The sequence below is a fragment of the Acanthaster planci genome, linkage group LG02, assembly GCF_054643075.1.
Source record: "Acanthaster planci isolate LZ-2023a linkage group LG02, COTS_SCS, whole genome shotgun sequence".
Classification (NCBI taxonomy): Eukaryota; Metazoa; Echinodermata; class Asteroidea; order Valvatida; family Acanthasteridae; genus Acanthaster; species Acanthaster planci.
This window is the reverse complement of record NC_141778.1, coordinates 20,157,908-20,173,269: the sequence shown is the minus strand read 5'-3', so window position 1 is coordinate 20,173,269 and position 15,362 is coordinate 20,157,908. Positions and strand designations below refer to the sequence as shown.

Sequence of the window (15,362 nt, the reverse complement as noted above, 5' to 3'; positions counted from 1 at the left end):
GAGGTGGTAACATCGAAGATGGTTGAGAAGAAATTACACGCACGCTATTAATGGAAATTATAATTTATAATACTGTAGTATAGCAAAGGAAAAAAAAGGTCCACAGCAGGCAGTAATACTACCTCGCTGCGATGTCTGTGCTCGAAAAGCTGTAGTTTGGACTCCTGGATATGGCTAATGTCGGAGGAAGTTATTATCTTCATAGAAACCACAGCTTTTTACAAGTCGTCAATCTAATGAAACCTACAAAAAGTAAACTGACGCCTTCGCAGTGAACGGAGTTTGGGTGGGGGGGGTTGTTCGAACAACCGCATTGAGAGAGACTGCCTTTTTGGCCCAGATAAAGTCGAGGGTTGAAACCTGGCACGCAGGGTCAGGTCATCACTATGAATGGTAAAAACTGTACATTTAATTAACAATCAACGTTCTCAACGGAATCATTTTAAAAAGGGTAGATTTTAATGGAGGAATCTTCCACATTTTGTTTGCCCGCTAATATTCAGCAAGTCAGTGACACAGGTACTGTCCTAGTTTATTATTATTCCGATATCCTAGCAGGAGTCACCATCTTCTTCTTGATATTTTATTTTCTTCACACAGCTTATTTTCAAAAACCCTTTGTCAAGTACCGGTACATCTTTCCGACGATCTCCTGATATCATGGCACTGCATGTCAAGCAAGCCATGAATTTTATGCACAAATCATACAGGGGAAAGTGAGGCATGCAGTCAAACTTTTTTTACTTGGGAATATTTCTTACGAACCTGCTCGGCAAGTCACTGATGCATGAATATTGTACAAGAAAAATGTTACAGAAAACAACATTCCAAAAGCTTATGAGAGGAAACCTAAATCGCCTTAGAATGTCTTCGTATAACTTCGTTCTATAATTTATATGAACAAACGCAATTGGTAAATGCGGGATAAATGCATTTCAGATCTTTCTGAGCAGCCAATTCTTTGTCACTGACATGCACATTTACATTTACAATCACGGTTTAAGACTGCAAGTAGCATCTGTATATAGAATTAATGTTCTTTTTCCGGTCAGCTTTAAACTTCGATTTTGTGAAATTCCAAATCTTCAATGCAACATTGTGTGAAGAGAAGGTAGCTCGATAGATTAATGTTTTACAGGTACACTTATTCAGTGCAAATTTTGAAATGTTTAATTAGTCCTGGCCCGATGAGCGGTTGATGAACCTGCAGAGTGTTGCACCTACTCTCTGAATGCAGCAGGTCCCAATCTCTTTTCGTTATTTTATCAAATTGAACGTATCCGAGTTGACGTTCAGTTGGCGTCTTATAGTTGAGAGCACTAAGGGCCCTCGTCCATAGTTGAGGCCCAAGAAACCCAACATACGTGTACATTTTACAAAATTGATACATTGTTGGGCATTCTGCCATTTTTTAATTTATGTTTTAATTCTTTTATTGTTTATTTATTTATTTTTTTTGGCAGGTGGACAGTATCGTTCCGAGCTAGCTCAGTCTTGTGCCGCAAGAATATAAACAGATACATGTAATTCTGTACGTGCATATATACAAGTACGTCTCCTTAGCGAGGATTCGGGAATGGTGGCAGAGCTTTTATGTTCCAAAATTGAGGAGTGACCATCTTTCGCCATGGTTGCATGACTTTATGGTTTATATGTGATTATTTTAGCATTCTTTTGAAAGGTAAAATTCCGTTTCCTCTTCAGTCGTAACTCTTATGATGGACACACTTTATGTCAGCGTGTACGAACTTTGGCACGTGTCACCGTGCACCGTCTCTTGGGTGGACCCGTTGTATGCAAATTTCGACTGCTCGGGAGTAGATTAACTGATGGGTTGCCTGTGCCAGTTTTATTCGTCAGGAAAAAGTTTGGCAACCCTCCTCCGCACGCGCACACACGTCCTACGCGTGCGTGACGCGCTTACTTTCTGACAAGGACGATAGACTCCGCCCACTTTTGCTATTACTGTTTACAACATGGCAGTCGGAACGACTAAAGAATTGTTGTATAAACAGCCCCATGCTCGAAAAAGCAAAGTCCATATTTAGAAAAATTTCATCATCAGTAAATTCAAAACCCTCTGAAATTTATTTGAGAAATTATTTGATGAAACATTCGTTTGCAGAAATAAGTTGTGTCACATCTCTTCAGAGGGAGTAAGGACTTTCGGAAGCACAGCACTATGCTAATGAGCAAGTAAAGTGTTTGAGTTAGCAGCTTGTTTGCCAACCTGCCATGATTTCCGCTGCAAATTTCAGACGCACCGCTGGCTGTACGTTGAATGAACCACGGGAATGGAGTCGCTATGGATAGTTACGTGTCACTGATGTTTTCTTCTGTGTTTGGCCTCTAAAACGGAAAATAATCAACACCAAACTGCTCACAAATGGAATAACATTGTCTGTGGTTGTTCACTTGGATTGGAATACCCCCTATTTACTGAAAATGTCAGGATTTTACGCGAGGCTTTTGATGGCAATCGTTCAAATGCGTACTGTTCTGCTTCTCTTCAGCACATGTCTACTTTTTGAGGCACCAGTGTTTGGTAAGTTCTCCCTGGACTTAAGTTTTCGCCGAAAGAAAAAAATGAAAACAAAATGGTCATCCTCAAATTTGTGGTCCGTTCACTCTTCATTTATGAAGTTTGGTAGAGCTGTCGAAACTTTGTCGATTTTGTGTTTCGACGATTTTCCAAAATAAGTCGCAGATCTAGCTGTCGATGTGCCCTTTCGAGTTTAAAGGCGGGTTATCATTATCAAAGTTTGTAATGGCGTTTCGTATTCTCACTCGATGCCAGTACTTCAGCGGCAGCTAGAATATTGAAAACTACATGTAAGCCAGCAAGTTTTTGAGGCCTTAGAATTTCATGCAAAGCAAGTGGTATTTTTAACCATATTCTTAAATGAGTTTCTCGTTGGAATTAAGCAAGACGAAAAGTAAGGAGAAAGTCAAGAAACAACAAACAAATATACAAAAGAAAAAAATAAAAAAGGTTGGATTTAAATGGGCAGAACTTGATATTTGATGCAATATGTTTCAGTTGCACTTTCAACAGGAGCAAGATCAGGAAATTACCTGTATTGTCAAGAGAAAGGCTCTTGGCAACCTAGACATGATTCAGCTTGTCCCCCTCCCATAACTTTCACAGCATTTGCTTTAAACAAAGGCATAGATAAAATTAGCCTTTCGAACTTCATTCTGTCCTTGGTGATATTTAGTGCACAAGGAACGAATCCAGTTTACTGCATGTAGTTTGTGCTGAGACTTCAGTGCGGTTTCACCTGGGATTAAAATATTTGTTTTGCCTTTCCCAGCCAAGGTACAAAACCAAGCAAAATACGCTGCCCTCCCTATCTCAGGAAAACTTTGAAACTGAACCCCCCCCCGTGCTAAAATTTGGAAAAAGCTTTTTCAAAATTTGTGCCTGTCCTCAGCATAGGTGGACAGATAACATTGCTCGAGTGCAAAGCTAATGAACAGAATGAAATTTCTTTTGTTTTACCAAAGAAATAACTTTTGAAGGCTCACTTGCATATCTTAAATGCTTTCCGAATGAAGCCAATCTTTTTTTTTAGTTAAAAAGTATTTAATGCCTGGTTAATTTTAATTCATTTGGGAGGTATTTGAGCAAAAACAGTCTTCTACATACATGTACATATATATTAGAAAACAATAATACATGTATACATCAACAATCTTTAAAGATACAGAAAGAAAGTACCGCTTGTGTGCAAAATTGCGTGGTCAATCTTTGAACTTTAGACTATTAGAACTTAAGGCGCTCTTTTATTTTTCTCTGTGTGCAGCAAACATCAGTTTGTCAGGAAAGAATTGATAAAGACTTCTTTTATACAGGGCTCCATTTTTCACCTCATGAAGAGGTAGTTAACAGTTAACAAACCTCCATAAAAATGTTTTGTCTTATCAGTGCCTCACATCTGTTGCAAATCCCAAGGCAATTAGATTGTTTATTTGGATCAGTGAAGAGGACCATGCAGGCACTGCTTGCCTACAGTGTAGTCAGACCCAAACAAAATGGGGATATCTATGTTGAAGGACAGGGAGGTACTTGAACAACCTTTTTACTGGGAAATGCGCCAAATTGAGGGAAAAAGTTTTGCTGAGGGGTTACAAAAAGTATGCTTTTTGCACGTGTGTGTGTGTGATTGCAAATGTACACATTTACATACACTAAGGAACCTAATCCTCCAAAGGGTGAGGGATTGCTATTCAGGACGGTTAGCATTAAGTCAAGTTCATTCATTTTTTCGTGAAGACCATTCCCTTGGGTAATAAGCAGTCAACTTCACAATTTGATACAAATTATGAATACTTTCTTTGGTAGAGATGGTGTCCACATAGAACCTAAAATAATGCCCTTTAGAAAATTGTGATAATGTTTTAGAATTCCAATTGGTTGCCTCTCTCACTTGGATTTAAATTCGCCATATTAAGAAGAGTTTCCATCTATATGTTAGACAGATTGTGTACTTTACAAAAAAAAAAGAGATTTATTTCAACCACAAAAAATACTTGATGCTGATGAAATGTTAACTCTGCCCCTTGGTGCATGAGGGGGCCACTGTTGCATATCAGCCAAGGGCTTTTAGCACCTGAGTTCAGGGGTTTCCTTCTCTTGGGATGCAGTGACTTCAAAATGCCCTTTCAATGTGTGTGGCCAACATTTGTCAGGGTAGCTGAAAATATAATGGCATATTAACAGTACATGCTATAACCTACCAGGTTTGTGCAAAATGGTATCAAACTCTAATTATGTTGAGTTCAAGGTCTAAGACTTCAGCGAAAATGTGCACGCTCTTTGCATTTCAGATAAATCAGTGTCCGCTGGTTGTCAGTTATTACACTGTATTACTTTCTTCTGTCTTGTCCAGAGCTGTACTTTGTAGCGTGGGCTTCTATCGCAAATCAGGAAGATCTTGATAAAATTGGATGACAATATGTTCTGGCATTAAAGAGAAAGTAAGCCCCTGGTCTCATTCCCTACTGATTTGAATCTTGTCTTGAAAATTTCTTGTGTTTCTGTGTGGAACAGTTTTGGCTTCCTCCAACATTAGAGAAACTGAGAAATCCAACGGCATATCCAGCTTGTGGTGCCAGGGGGGCATATTCAAAAGTGAATGCGGCTTTTGACTTTAATTCAACATGACTTTTGTGGGAGAAAAAAATACCAATAGCCTTACTCAAAAATTCCTCCCTCCTCCCCTCTCCGATATGTACATCACTACATAAAGCCATTTTCCAGCCAAGAGTGTTTTTTGTTGTTGTGTGATATGCGTATGAGGTTTGGTTCATAATTGTGCTTGGGACTTTTTACCCTAGAAAGTTACAGTGTCCATTTCTTGAAACTATTGCGTTTAAATTTCAAAATATTCTCCAACTTTTCTGGCAATGAGTACTTGGACTGTTGGTTGTAATAGTTATCTGAGAGTGGACAGATCCTGAACTCAGATGGAAACTGATCTTGACCACACTGTCAGGAAGTTGGCAAAACTGCCCAGAGACAAATTTCCGCAATAGAAATCCTAATAAATATGGATACTTCCTGTGAGGTAGGTGATTCCTACTTTTTAAGAGACTAGAATATATTGTCCATCTGTTGTGAATTAAGTACACATACATGTACATGCAGTACCTTGCTAGTGGCCACATTGTTTTCTAAGAAAATGGACTAACCTGCACTTGTGCTTCAGCATTACAAACCTGCAGAGTTTAGTACAAACAACATGTAACCTGCTGAATTAGAAACGAGAAATTACTGGGAAGGACAAGTAAGAGTGTGCTATTAGCTGGATGATTTTGATCCAAGAACCAGTCCACACAATTAGACAAAATTTGGGCAACACTCTTATGAGTTTATGAAATGGGAAACAAGGCACACTGGTTACAGATCAAGAGCAAAGCCCCACACTTCACTTAGTCAGCTTGAATTGTTTGAAGATAGTCCTTTAGGCTTTTTGTTTGTAAAGTAAGCACCTCAGAAATTGAGTTGTTGGCTAGTTACATGTACCTAAATTGGCTGTACCTTCTTGCTGGATTGCATCTTAAGTTGTGTTTAGACTGGCACAAATTTAATTTGAACGTTGGTGGATATGATGGATGTTAATTATGCAGTGGCCTCAGCATAACTTGACACGTTTTTGAAGAGCAGAGCAGACTTCAGCAATCTCAGCCATGGAGGAATGAGGGAAGTGGTGTGATGTGATGAGAGGGCCATGGGCTGTCTCAGCCAGCACACTGAATTGTCCTACAGCTGAAGTTTCCATCAGTGGGTCAAGGTCCTTCCACCCCTGACTGAATCAGAAAATTAACTCCTGCGGTTCCCTGCTACAGGGGTCAAGGCGTTCAACATGGCAGGGCAGATGAACATCTCATTTTTTAATTTCATTTATTTGAGGAATTCTGATGAAGAAAAGCTAATTGATGAGGAACTAATTTGTTGAAAAGCATCTGAAAATCTGAGACATATCACATCTCGGTGCTTGGGGCACTACCGATATTGTCATGTGCTTAGAAACGAATATAAGTGCATTGTTTTCACACCTTGAGCACTTCTTGCTTCTACAATTACACTCATTTTCAATGCATATGAATTCACAATCCGAATTGTTAAGAAAACAATGTCTATCAATGTCAATAATAATAAACCCATGTACATGTAGTCTCTAAACTTTGCCTTAAAATCGCCATTGCCTAGCAAGAGAGAGCTGTTTTCACTCCAGTAACTTGTTTTGTAAGTAGGAAAAGGGAAAGACTGTGGTCATTGCATGCACCTGCATGGAGGATGTGGCCACAGCTTTTTTTTTTTTCTTACAGCTGGCTGCATAGGAGCCATAGGCCTACATGTATCAATGGCTCACATGGGATTTACATGTATGGGGCATGAGTGAAGTTTCCTGACATTTAAAATACCATAAATAATCTGCAGATACGAAGGCAAAAGGATACTACTAGCACAGAAAGTATATGGAGGCTGTGATACAGTCTGAATCTTCAACTTGTCTCTGATATCTGGAGTGTGTATACTACTACACATGCGTGTCTGCATGTCAGGAAACAGCATTAGTGGCACACCCATTTTCTTCATTGAGCCCTTGTAACTGTTTCATGTGTATTGTCACCCATTTTGAAAAGTGGTACTAACGGGCACAGACAGCTGCTTTTAATGATTAGTAGACCTGTATGGAAGTTCTAAGTTGACGCATTAGCAAAAATGGAAGTGTCACCTTTCAACTACAAATGGCTCATGCATACATGTACATGTACATGTACCTGTGATAACTAAGAAGTTCCACAGAGTTGCTAAACTATCTAGCTTACTGTACGTGTAACATGTAGGGCCTACATACATGTACCTTTGAACTTGGCTTTAAATTTAAAGTTGCAGATTGTGTACTAATGCCTTCGCCGTTTTGAAATAGAATTTCAGCAAATGAGCTTGTAAAGCTTAATGTGGACACCTGTAAACTCAAACAAATTCTTTTTTGTTTTTGTGGAGACACTGCACTTTGATAAACTATAGTTTGGGTGATTTGTCGACTGGTTGATAAAAGCAAAGCACTTCTGTAGTTTGCAGCTTTGATGAAACATAATTGTCCTATCAGTGCATGACACATCACAGTGCATCTGGTCTGTCTGTCCAAATCAATTTCCAGGCAGTTGGTCATCAGCGGACAAGTCTCAAGTGAGGGTGCGCCTCACCCAATGGATCTTTACCTGAATACCGCTTTCATCAGGCCATCGGAACTGACATGAAAACTGGGGAGGGGGGGGTCAGGGAAAGTTGGAGGTGACATTGGATAAAAGAGAGCGTCATATCAGCATATCCCGCAGTGCAGTGACAGGGTCTTTGGATCAATGATGACATCACCAGTAGCCGATTAGGAGTTCTCCTGTTTAGCTTCCTGTAAGCCTAGACCTCCAACGTAGCTGTATCATGGAGGCTAGACCATATGACCGCAGACATTCTGTGCTGGTTTGCCCCGCTGGCTGCCGATAAACCAGAGGGGAACAAAGTCATCACAGAAAAACCACAGAACAAGATGACCTTCCTATGTTCAATTTTTCGTATACGTGTCTTGAAGCAAGGACTTCCTTTTTCTGGGGATATAGACATTACTGCCGAAATGATCTTCCCTCTTGACCCTTTGCATGTTCACAAATTAGATGCATAGGCCCAAGCTTGAGCCTTTCTTAGTCAAGTCACGGAGCAAAAGGTAGACTTGAATCAAGTCGGCTTTATGTAGCTCTTCCCCAGTCAGCCATCCCTGCACTAGCCTGTACACAGTACACGGTTGTCGCTCTTGGGCTAAGCTGTCGCGTAACTCTTCTAGAAGGTCCCCTCACTTGATAGCCTTTATTGCACAACGTGTGTCATACATGTCACCAGTCAGTAAGTCCGACTTGACAGATAAGCCAATCGGATGGCCCCATCGGTGATATGTGGTCATTCATAATTGCATATGAACAACACGATCTTGCACAATGTATACAGAATTTCCACCATTCAAAGTAGTCAGACTTGGAATTTCCACCAATCAAAGTAGTCAGACTTGGAATTTCCACCAATCAACGTAGTCAGACCTTTAGAGTTGTTCATTATAATACAGGTATGAACGACTTAAAAATTCAATTTGAATGACTGCTCCCACTTTTGGTAGATGAGCTGATTCGCTGTGTACAAATGGTTGGCAGATTCATCAAGTTGGGATTACTGAACTCACAGTAATAAGTACATGTAGACACAAGAGCGCACGAAGCAAGTAACGCCCTACAGCCTCCTTATGCAAAGCATAATTATGCAGACAACACGAATGTCACAGATGATCCCGGCGTGGTCAAGTCTAAGCAAAAGGGGAATTCAACACCAATATCCACCATTTAGTTAATTTATCATACAAGTCATTTCCCTTTCCCCCCATTTCTCTGCTTTCATCATTAGAGTTGTATTTTTGTGTGTCTGTACATATTTTATGCTCTGATATGCTTAAAATACTTTACTTCTGTTAGTCTTTTTGTTATACATGTATGTGTAGGCGGTGTAGTGGAGAAATTTTCACCCACACAGTACTGATGCTAGCCCATGTACATTTTTTTGTCGGCCAGCTGGAAGACTCGACAAAGTCGGTCCCCCGTCCATCACACCGCAGGGCCCAGAGCTCACATTTGTTGAGAACAGAACGTTGGAGATTTTATGCCATGGTGCATTCGGTCTGGAGTGGATCTATCCGGATAGTGTGGCAGACCGAGTGGAAATTAGACCGTGCAGAAGTTGCCAGCCTGAGTTCAAGCACACCAGTGTTCTGAGAATCAGCACGCCGCATTACAAGGACACAGGACTGTATGTGTGTGCTTACCTGAAATACATGGACAGTCTGAATACGAAAACTGCCACAGAGGTTTATGTGTATGTTGCAAGTAATGGTAAGTAAAATATAGTATTTTCAATGAAAAAAGTGTCTCTGTTATTCACAAAATAATTGCTTCGTTGAGATAACACCAGTAGTTCTTATTCTTCTGCACGGCTTTTATTATGAAATGTATTGATAAAAAGATATGCAGTGTGATGCAGTTTGGTAGGTCCTTGTTGTAAAAAGGAGGATGGACATAGTAATGAACAAAGTGCAGGCTTGAGTAAAAAAAGAAATATGTGTCCTGGAGGGCATACACAGATCAAAAGACAAATGTGAAGATTCAGTGTCTGTGGTGGTTCCCCAGATCACGAAAAGCTATTCCTGCCAGTGGACGAGCACACCATCTATATCAATGGCGCATCTCCCTTCATCATCCCCTGTCGCATCACGAACCCCCGGGCCCAGGTCTCCCTCGTGCATGTACATGGATACGATACCCTGATGAACCAGGACACATCTCTGGTGTACGATCCCCAAATTGGATTTAATGTAACGGCCAATCAGGAGTTCTACGAAGGGTTTATCACCTGCCAGGCGCAACTGGGGAATATGCAGCAACAGCAGGTTTACACTGTACAGTTTGAAGGTATGTTGTTTGAGCTTCGAGGACTCTACTACTGTGATGCCATGGGCTGTTAGATTGTTCTGTCAAGTTATATGCACAGTGTTATAGGGGACCAAATTTTGGCATACACGTATTTCCACTGGACTGACCAAACGTGCCCCAGACTTATGTTTGTATTTTAATTTGCTTTTGCCATGTTAACACTTTCACAGGCGGTAAAAAGTGAAGAAAAAAAAAATTGCGTCTGCTGCCTGGCCGCTAGAAGGGGTAAATTGTTACAATGTGAGTTGTGTTAAAAGAAAACAAAATGCCTCAATACCCTTCTGCTGGGCACGTGGCAACATAGGGGCCAACTCCTTTAAAACTTTGTGGGCGAGTCCAATCACGATCAGTATTTATCACACTGTTATTTTGTGAGAGACAGTCTCATATATTTCTTCGTGATACAATAGATTTTCTTTTATTGTGGACATATCCTTTTTCTGTTGGTGGGGTTTCAATCAGCTCACAGTCCACTCATCACGCCTGTGATCACTGCCAGCAAGAGGGAAGTCATTCAAGGCTTGGAGGGGTTTGAGGTGACATGCCAGGTAGATGTGCCCTCAAGAAGCCATCTTGCACTCAGCTGGGAATACCCAGGAAACAGGGTAAGACTCACTGTCCTATTTCAAGCAAAGGGCCAGTCTGGATGGCACAGGTAGTCTGTACTAAAATCGGCTCTAACATTAAAAAAAGGGAGGAGGGGCTACTTTGGCCTCAGTGTTATCAAAATTTGGAGGGTATCAAGGCCAAGTGAATGGGCACCGAGGCCAACTTGGGTCAAGTCAGAGTTAGTTTAAGTCTTAGCAAAATTGAATCATATAATTGGGTTAAACTAAGTATGCAATTTAATGTAGGGATGCAGTGTCCCCCCCAATAATAATAGTAACAATAATATTAATAAACAAGACAATGTGCCCCTCCTCAAGAAAGGATACCTGTGAACAGTGAAGTGTAAAAAGCTTTCCCATTGTGTATATGAATCGTTAAAATACTTATGCAAAAAATAAAGTCTACTTCCAGTTACCAGTACAACCCCGTTTTAAAGCCCTACCTTAATATTCTAATTGAAAATTTAAATATGAGAAATAAATAGAGATGCTAGCTGGTTGCTGCTGTGTCAGTTAGACAGGTAGATTGACATAAACTACATGTAACTGGTTAATAGTTTGCCAAATCAAGTTCAACATTGTAATAAAGGCAAACTTTGATTAATTGATTGATTGTCCTACTTGGGGTTTCCCCTGCCTACTCAACTGTGAGATGGCCCACCTTTTCTGTTGAATTTTGTCATCAAGGGGTTCAGATAATTTTCTTCAAGCCACGAGTACAATACCCACTTCCTTGCTCAGAGTAGAGTACAGTACTCTTTTGCCCTCAGTATTGTTTAGTATTGTACTCTTCTTCATGAGAGGGAGACTACTGTACTCCCTAATACTGTTAGGTGGAGGAACTGAGTACCAGTATTATGCGAGTTAGTCCTTGTGCCTTTGTGCCTAGGTAAATATAATAATACTTGTCATTTCTCTTGAAAAACACAGAAAAACCAAAACAGCGCTTAGTGATAGCCATGAACTCATGACACGGTTGACAGATCCCATAAGTCCGTATCCGCCCATGTACGACGGCACGTGTGAGGCTACTGTGCGCGGACGCCATGTTGACCGGCTGCGGCGTGTGCGCTCGCCTGGCGGTGGCCATTCGGAAAATCATGGTGCACTTCATCGCTCGGCGGTCAAATGCGCTCACACTCACAATCTAAACCTCAATCTTTCTAAGGTGTCTCTGGTCCGATTTTTTTTCCAAAATGATACCTAGTTTCTTGAAGATGTGCTGGAAAGCCTCTAAAATGCCACTTGAAAGCATGCCTGTTTTTAGCGAATCAGGAGTTTCTGATCATTTATCACGGTCACGCACAGAGCAGCAGGAAAAGCTGTACGTAGATCTATGAACATGAACAAATCAGTTTCAGCAGTGTCCAATATGAATATTACTCTGTTGGCAGGGCATAACTGATGAAACATGAAAAATGGAGCAACTTATGCTATCCTGTTTGTAGTAGAAATCACTGTGTATTTTATGTTCTGCATCAGGTTTTATGCTGCGTATTTTGAGTAAATTTCAGGAAGTGTATATACGCCAGTACGCATGTTATCTAAACCCCGAATCACCTCACACTTTTAAAAGACAAAGATGTAAGGAAAAAGCATTAGACCACTAAAATATGAACAGAGGACAACAGTGGCAAAATGGTTTTAAAGGGCGGGGCACGCCCCGGCCAACAGACTGAAGTTGCAATGTACCTCCAATGGCTGGTAGGCCTACATGTATAAAGGGGAGGCAAAAACAATTACCTTTTTCAAAGGTGGGGGCAATGTCCCCCCCCCAGTTCCCCTGCCAGTGACAGAGGAAGGGAAATAAAAAATTACATACACTTAAATAGGAGTCTTGTCTTGTGAACCAACAGAAATATTTCTGAAGTTTTGGATTGTTTCATGGTTTTAGGATTGTTGAAGTTTTGAACGTATGTTAATGTATACTTTATTTAATGGTAGAAACCAGTGTACATTGCATGCATGTACATGTATGTCTCGTATACCCTCACCAAATTACGCACGCAAGGCAAGTTGACCTTATGGACAAGTTTGCCGTATTGAATTGAAAGCGAGGATAACGTTTTTATTTAGGGAACCTTAAAAAAATGAAAGCAATTAAAAAAAAAAAAAAACAATCGCAGATTGATTTTATTTGTGATGATAAATAATTAAAAATTTAGTTTTGAGCAACATTTCTAAAAAGGAAAGTGAGGCCATGTCCGAAACAGGCTTCCAGAGCTACAGCTAGGTCTATTGTCTGCGCGTCTCCACGCATTTCCAATGGAGCATGGGGCAGGGAACATGAGTAAAAATGGCTTCTTTATTGATAAGGATTGTTGAATTCACATGTAGCCCCTTTAGAAGCGTGGCAAACAAGGTGTGGCGGACACAATAGGAGGGCGTGGCAGACACAATAGAAGGGTGCTTTTTGGTTTTTTTACCCACTTTTACCCACTTGAAATCACACCCTCCTGTTATGTCCGCCATGCTTCTAAAAGGCTAATGGCAGCTGGGGAAAAGTGAAGATCCTCTACCGATTTAAATGACAGCTTTGTCCACCAATATGTACCTTATGTACACCAATATTTACGGTAGAAATTAATACAATTTTAGACAATATATTTGTTTTCTGTGAATGACATGATTTGTTTGCTTGAAGTATCCTTACTTGTTTACTGGCCAACTTGGTCATGAATAGTGTATATTTTTTTTGAAAGGGCATTGCTGCCAACCTCGCAGGGCACACAGTCAACAGCCATGGTGGCTGCAATTAATGTTGGGGCCTGCTAAAATTTACCTAAAATAAAGAGGTGCAATTTTTTCATACAAACCCTCATTTTGTTACATCAGTGTTGTACAGTGATTTCTCACTTGTATTTTGGTTTATGTCCAACTCTGTCCCCCAATGGAACAAAAAAATGCACAGGCATCCTTTGAATCATTGTTTATTATTATATGAGGAATCCTTCTTGAAGAGCTAGCAAGCAATGTTGTGAATTCTTTGGACAAGGGTAGAATGTTGGGAAATTCCCAAGATCCCCTCAGCTATGCTATTAAAGAATTTTATCTCTGACTCAGATCCAAAATTTGTTTTATGGACATCTTGAAGGGTCTGTTTTCACAAAATGAACGGTGCACATGTTTTCCATTTCTTCCACACAAGATCCTGGCTTATCAAACTGCAGTTAAATCTGGGAGTATCTTTTATCCATACAGAGAATTTCGTTTTTGATGATGGATTATCAGTGGCAGTGGTTAAGTGTCCATCCTATGCTGGTGTTTGTCAGTCTTGTCAAGATTTCCCATTAAGATTGTCAAGGCAGTCCACTTCCACATTCACATTCAGCAGTAGCTCTGACTTTCATAACCAAAATTCAAGGTTGATGCTTTTAGTTTTTAATTTTGAGGCCATGAACCCACTTAGGTATGGGGACTTCTTCCTTCCACACTTGATCTGATCAAGTTCTTAAAATTAGCAAATTCCTGGGGAAATATGTGAGGTATAGGCTTGGATTAAATGCATTTTAACTTGTTGGGTACTTTGCAAAATATGTTTGCTACTTACGTATATGGATAAATTTGGTTAGAGATTTACAAAACAATGACAATGCCAACTGGCTTGTATTTGCCTGATAGCCAGAGGCCTTTTTGTTTTTGTTTTTCTTATCATGGAGAGATTCTAAAGACTCATGCAGGTACCAGGAAAGGATTTCTCTTCGTCTAGCGCCTTCATTTTGTACAAATGATGTCGCTGGTAATGACCGGGTGCATCCATTGAGTGACTAGTGTGAGACCAGAAGTGTGTGGTCTTTATGAAATTGAAGGGTTTATTTGCAAAATGAGATCAATCCATTTGAAAAACATGAAATACTTTCACAATTTGGAAATAATAAAGCACAAAACAATAGTCCCACACCCGGTGTCCCTAAATTTATTTGTCCTTGTTTTGCTTTGTAAAGTTGTTCTAACCACAAAAACCTGATGGAATTGATTTTATGCAACCAGGCGAGGGCTAGATTCCCAAAGGAAAATGGCGGATACACAGTGTCACGTTTGGCAGTCAACGCTTCAGTTGTAAATGTCCTCTTTGCATTCCCATCCCACATGAAAACTGTGTACTCAAACAGTTATCAAGCACTGAGGGGCATTTATTTAGGGTTGGGCCTAATTTGACTCAGATTGTTTAAATTGTTGAAATCTGAAAGCAATTACTTTTATGCCTTGACTTATGGCTTCCTGGACTTTACAGTAATATACAGCCCCTTCCTGCCTTTCTCACAGTATCAACTGGCAATGGTCCTCCCCCAATCTGTTGATCACACATGCACTGTAAAATTTTAGCCAGGGCCACCAGACCATGAGGATGCTCTTAATAAGTGCAGACCATAAAAATGTTTCAAGGGAATCAGTATATGAAGATAAATACCATTCCTGAGCCTTTATTTTGACCTTCGTTTTGGACTGTCACTACAAAATGTTTATTGCCTAAGTAGGAAGAAAAGTTTAAAGTTCATAGAAGATTTTGGTGATGCGATTGTTGAAATTTAAAACCACATGTCTTTATGTACTTTTTTGGTTCCAAACCTTTCTTCTTAAATTGGATATAGGACAAGCCGTATTTATTTGTGTAAGATAGCTTTCTGACGGCATTTTTTGAATTATTAGAAGAAGGCCAGCCAAAATCAAACATTCATTCATCCTTTTTTTTTTTACTCCAAGTCAATGAATTTC

General features: G+C 40.1%; 2 protein-coding genes across 2 annotated transcripts in view; one reads left to right on the top strand and one right to left on the bottom strand.

Annotated features, from left to right (window-relative positions):
* The window catches only part of pomp (proteasome maturation protein), a 194,206-nt gene that overhangs the window by 55,131 nt on the left and 123,713 nt on the right, over nucleotides 1–15,362 (bottom strand). The gene's annotated exons all lie outside the window — the stretch shown is intronic.
* The window catches only part of LOC110979807 (uncharacterized), a 44,590-nt gene continuing 31,470 nt past the window's right edge, over nucleotides 2,243–15,362 (top strand). Inside the window, exons 1-4 of the mRNA XM_022235877.2 lie at nucleotides 2,243–2,545; nucleotides 9,124–9,441; nucleotides 9,736–10,017; nucleotides 10,501–10,643. Coding sequence (XP_022091569.2) covers nucleotides 2,446–2,545; nucleotides 9,124–9,441; nucleotides 9,736–10,017; nucleotides 10,501–10,643 — 843 coding nt within the window. The 5' untranslated portion in view covers nucleotides 2,243–2,445. The remainder of the gene's footprint in view (nucleotides 2,546–9,123; nucleotides 9,442–9,735; nucleotides 10,018–10,500; nucleotides 10,644–15,362) is intronic.